The 4,482-nt window shown below is 71.5% G+C and overlaps 2 protein-coding genes across 2 annotated transcripts in view; one reads left to right on the forward strand and one right to left on the reverse strand.

The window, feature by feature from the left end:
- Positions 1 to 3,224, forward strand: part of H696_01446 (hypothetical protein) — a gene marked incomplete at its 5' end in the record, with an annotated part of 17,851 nt that extends 14,627 nt beyond the window's left edge. The window contains 6 exons of the mRNA XM_009495342.1: positions 132 to 747; positions 846 to 1,300; positions 1,494 to 1,657; positions 1,812 to 1,899; positions 2,092 to 2,649; positions 2,850 to 3,224. Of these exons, the coding sequence (XP_009493617.1) occupies positions 132 to 747; positions 846 to 1,300; positions 1,494 to 1,657; positions 1,812 to 1,899; positions 2,092 to 2,649; positions 2,850 to 3,164 (2,196 nt within the window). The 3' untranslated portion in view covers positions 3,165 to 3,224. The remainder of the gene's footprint in view (positions 1 to 131; positions 748 to 845; positions 1,301 to 1,493; positions 1,658 to 1,811; positions 1,900 to 2,091; positions 2,650 to 2,849) is intronic.
- Positions 3,225 to 3,530: 306 nt separating this feature from the next.
- On the reverse strand, positions 3,531 to 4,298 carry H696_01447 (hypothetical protein; the record flags this gene model as incomplete). The annotated part of the gene is made up of 1 exon (XM_009495343.1): positions 3,531 to 4,298. The coding sequence occupies one exon, from the start codon at positions 4,296 to 4,298 to the stop codon at positions 3,531 to 3,533; it is 768 nt and encodes a 255-aa protein (XP_009493618.1).
- Between the last annotated feature and the right edge of the window lie 184 nt (positions 4,299 to 4,482).

Below are 4,482 nucleotides of genomic sequence, written 5' to 3' on the forward strand. Positions count from 1 at the left end.
CCCCCCCCCCGGCCTCGGCCTGGGCCCGCACGCGGATGTCGTACAACGCGTGCGCACACACACATGCGCGGGGCGCGTACGCGCGCGCGCAAAAAAAAAACCCACAACCACCCGCGCACGCACGCATGTAGATGCTCGTGGTATTCCCCCACCTGCTGGTGGGCTACCGAAGGGTGTTCGATGTGGCCGCGCGCAAGGCCTTCGTCACCCTCATCAGCACGGTGGCCGTGCACTTCCCCGGGCATGCCCTGTGGAAGATGATCGGCCTGCCGGCGATGGCCCCCTGGCGGCCGACCCTCCTGTCCCAGACGCTGGAGCTGGCCCGAAGCGTGGAATTGAGCGCCGGCGGCCGGGCCGGCACGCGGCGTGCGGCGGCCCCCCCGCCGGCCCCGGGCTCCCCGGCCTCCAGCCAGGACATCGAGTCCACCATCCGGCAGATCCTCCTGCTGTCGGACTTCCTGGAGGCGCACACGGCCTCCGACCCGAAGGACCGGGCCCCCGGCATGGCGACCACCCTGCCGGGGGTGCCGACCCGCGGGCCGGTCGTGAACAATGTCACCGTCCCGGTGCGGGCCTTCATCCAGGCCTCCTTCGATGCGGCGGACCCGGCGGCCGCCGCGCACTTCGGCCTCGGCATCGACCCGCACATCGGCTTCCTGGGGCTGAGCCAGCACCATGCCGGGCCGGAGGCCGGGCACTTTGGCCGCGCGGCCGCCGCCCATGCCACCCGCGCCCCGACCATTTCCGGTGCGTCCGCCCCCGGCCCGCCTCCCCATGGCCCGACTGCGATGCGGGTCCCAGACACTGACCGCCCCCTCCGTCGCCGCCGCCGCCGCCGATCCCAGCGATTCTCCCCTCGATTGAGGTGCTCAAGTCGCTGCAGCGCCCGGTGCGCCGGAACCTCGAGGGCACCGACGGCCGGGTGTACTCGGTGCTGATCAAGTGCGAGCATGGCGAAGTCCGGCGCGATGTCGGGGCCAACTCCGTGCATGACGTGGTGAACTCCCTGCTGGCCGGGCAGGACCGGCACAGCCTCCTCCACTCGGCCGGCACCGGGGGGCAGGGCCCATGTGCCGGGCCGGCGGCCGGCGCATGTGCCACACTGCGCCCCTCCACCGACCCCCTCGGTGGCCAGTGCACCTGCCCGGCCGGCACCCGGATCCGCACCTTCGCCGTGACGCCCCTCAGTGCCAATGTCGCCATCTTCGAGTGGATCGACAAGACCAGCACCATCATGAAGGAGATCGAGTCGATCGTCACTTCGCCGGCCAGCTGGTCCATGCTGTCGCGGCCGAAGCCGGTGCGCAAGTGTCCCGGCCCCCTGCCTGTTGTTTTTTTTTTGTTTTTTTTTTGGCTTGACTCCCCATGTCCGGCGCGGGCCCGGGCCCGGGCCCGGGCCGCCTGCTGCCTCTTTCTTTGCCCCTCCTCACACCCTGTCCCCTGTGGACCTTTTCCCCGGCACCCCTCACCCCCGCGGCCCTCCCCATCGGCAGTCTGCCCTGAAGACCGTGCACAACTTCGAGGAGCTGAGCCACATCGATGTTCCCTTCCACCGGTGGTTTGCGGCCCGCAGCCCGACCGCGCGCGCGTGGCTCCTCGCCCGCCGGCGCTTCTCCTCCTCGCTGGCCGTGATGTCGGTGGTGGGCTTCCTGCTGGGGTATGTATCGACGCAGGCGCATGGTGTCCCGCCGGGCACCGGTGCCTGTTGGCCCATTTTACCTTGGCCCTCCCTTCTTTGGCCGCCTGTCTGCTTGCTTGAGCCCACCTCCTGACCATAACCCCGCGGGCCGTGTGTCCGGCATTCCCGACAGCCTGGGCGACCGGCACCTGGACAACATCCTCATCGACACGGAGTCCTTCCAGGTGGTGCATGTGGACTTCAACTGCATCTTCGAGAAGGTGCGCGCCCGGCGCAACGTGTTCCCCACCTGCTGGGGCGTGTGACGCGCACACACACGCGCACACACACGCGCACACACACACACACACACACACACACACACACGCACGCACATCCGCGGCAGGAGGAAGAGGGCCCGCCATCGGGCCTTTCGCTTTCTAACACGCACACACACACACACACACACGCAGGGCCTCTTCCTGCAGGTGCCGGAGACGGTCCCCTTCCGCCTGACTCGGGCTCTTCTCGACGCGCTGGGGGTCATTTCACTGGGGCCGCTGGACCGGCGGGCTCTCGACAGCACCCAGGCGCGCCGGCAATCGGCCAGTGCCCTGCTGGCCCGTGGCAAGTCCATCACCCGATCCGTGTCGGGCGGCTCCGGCGCCGGGCCCCTGGCCCCCGTGGCCACCGGGCTGCTGTACTCCGACGAGGAGGAGGACCTGCTGCTGGGCCCCCCGGTCGGGGGGTCCGGCGGGTCGTCCGACCTCGGCGGATCGATCGTCATCGCCGATGGCCCGGCCGGCCGGTCGGTCCTGCGTGCGGCGCCCGGGCCCGGGGCCACCAGCCCGGCCGCCACCGTCAAGCCCCTGGGCCCTGCGCGGGTGGAAGCCCTGGAGGACGCCATCCTGGCCACCAACGTGGCGGCCAGCCACTTTGGCCGGGTGTGTGCCACGGTGCTGGGGGTCCTGCGCCAGCAGGCGCACATGCTGGATGGTGTGCTGGAAATCGTGTGCCCGGATGTGCTGGAGGTGCGTGGCCATGGTTCCGGCTGCGCCGCCGTCTTTGCCCGTGGCCCTGCGGGCATTTGCCCCGCCGCTGACACTCCTTTGCTCTTGTTCTGCTTCGCCCATCCCCCCCCCTTCCCCCGGGCGCCGCTGCCCCGCGTGCCTTGCTGCTCTTGGCGACATCTGCCGTGGCGGATGGGCCGGGCGGGCTTCTTCGGCCGCAGCCCAATGAGCTCAGCATGCCGCTGCTGCACACGGTCCTCGGGCGCATCCGCGTCAAGCTGGCCGGCCGGCTGGCCTGCATGCGGGTGTCCCAGCGCGCGGACCAGGGCGGCACTCGCCTCGACGAGAGCCTCAACCCCCTGCGGAGCATCGACCGGCAGGCGGCGCGCTTCGATGCGGAGCGCCGCGCGGCCGCTCGGCGCTTCGAGCTCCCGGAGGAGCTGGCCGTCGAGCAGCAGGTGTACGAGCTCCTGTCCGAGGCCACGGCCCGGGCCAATCTCCGGCTCATGTTCTATGGCTGGCGCTCGTACCTGTGAGGGGCCGGGCCCCTCCGCTTGCCCGGCTGCCCTGTGCCAATACACCCCTGCTTCTCTGGGCGTCTCGCGTGTGACTGGCGGCACCGGCTGTGGGGATCTGTGCCAGTGTGTGTGTGTGTGTGTGTGTGTGTGTGTGTGTGTGTGTGTGTGTGTGTGTGTGTCCGTGTGTGTCCGTGTGTGTCCGTGTGCGGCCGGAAAAGAAAAAAAGAAACACGCATACAAGCACGAGCCCATAGCCCCCCCCCTGCCCCCCCTGCCCCCCACACAGCCACGGGAGGCACCTTGCCGCGTGGGGAAATCAACACACAGCACATGCATGGCACGGGCATCTATTGGCACATTTCCCCCCGCCCATACGCGCGGCACTCAGGGCCGGCGTCGGTAGAGGGCCACAAGGCGCGGGATGTGACCATAGTCGATGACGATGCCCGGGCCGGCGGCCGCGACCATGGCCGCCCCGCCGCCGAAGGCCCCGGCCCCGGCCAGCATGCCGACCCCGGGGACCGGGGCCAGGCTCGGATCGGCCGCGAGCAGGATGTCCCGCGCGGTGGCGGCCTGGCCCTCGCCGATCTCCAGCAGCAGGACCCCGGCCCCGGCGCGGTGGATGTCCGCCAGCGTGGCCGCCGGAGGGAGGGCCCTGCGCGGAGGGGCCAGCCACCGGCCCGGCCGCGCGGCCGCAATGCGCCGGACCGCATCCAGGCCATCATCGTCATGGGCATCGTTCTCCGCCGGTGCCTCCGGCACCGGGGCCGCCCGGCCCGGGAGCGGGTTGGGAAACAGGGCCGACGCCGGCTCATGGCGCCAGACCGATGCCTGCACCCGGCCGGTGGCGATGTCCCCCGGGGGGATGTACGGCGGGTTGCACAGGAGCAGGTCGTACCCCGGGCTCGGGGGGCTGCCAGCTGGGCCGGCACCCAGGCGAGCCAGCCAATCCGACTGGAGGAAGGTGCACCGGTGGCCGAGCCCCAGGCGGAAGGCATTTCGCCGGGCCACGGCCAGGGCCCCGGCCGACAGGTCCACCCCCGTGCCGAGGACCGCCGGGCCCAGGGCATGGGAGGTGTCGGGCCCGGCGGCGTGCGACCCGGCCAGGGCCTCCCGGCGCCGACCGGAGATGGCCCGCTCGGCCTCCAGCATGGTACTCAGCAGGAGACAGCCGCTGCCGACGCCGAGCTCGAGCACGCGCGCCGGGCACCGGCGGAAGGCGTCCAGGCGCTCCGGCGCGACGAGCAGCCGCGCGGCCGCCTCGACAAACTGGGTGCCGGGACACCGGGTCGAGGCGGGTGCAGGCCGAGACGGCCGGGAGAGGGGGCAAGCAGGG

This window comes from Fonticula alba (assembly GCF_000388065.1).
Source record: "Fonticula alba strain ATCC 38817 unplaced genomic scaffold supercont2.2, whole genome shotgun sequence".
NCBI classification, from domain to species: domain Eukaryota; order Rotosphaerida; family Fonticulaceae; genus Fonticula; species Fonticula alba.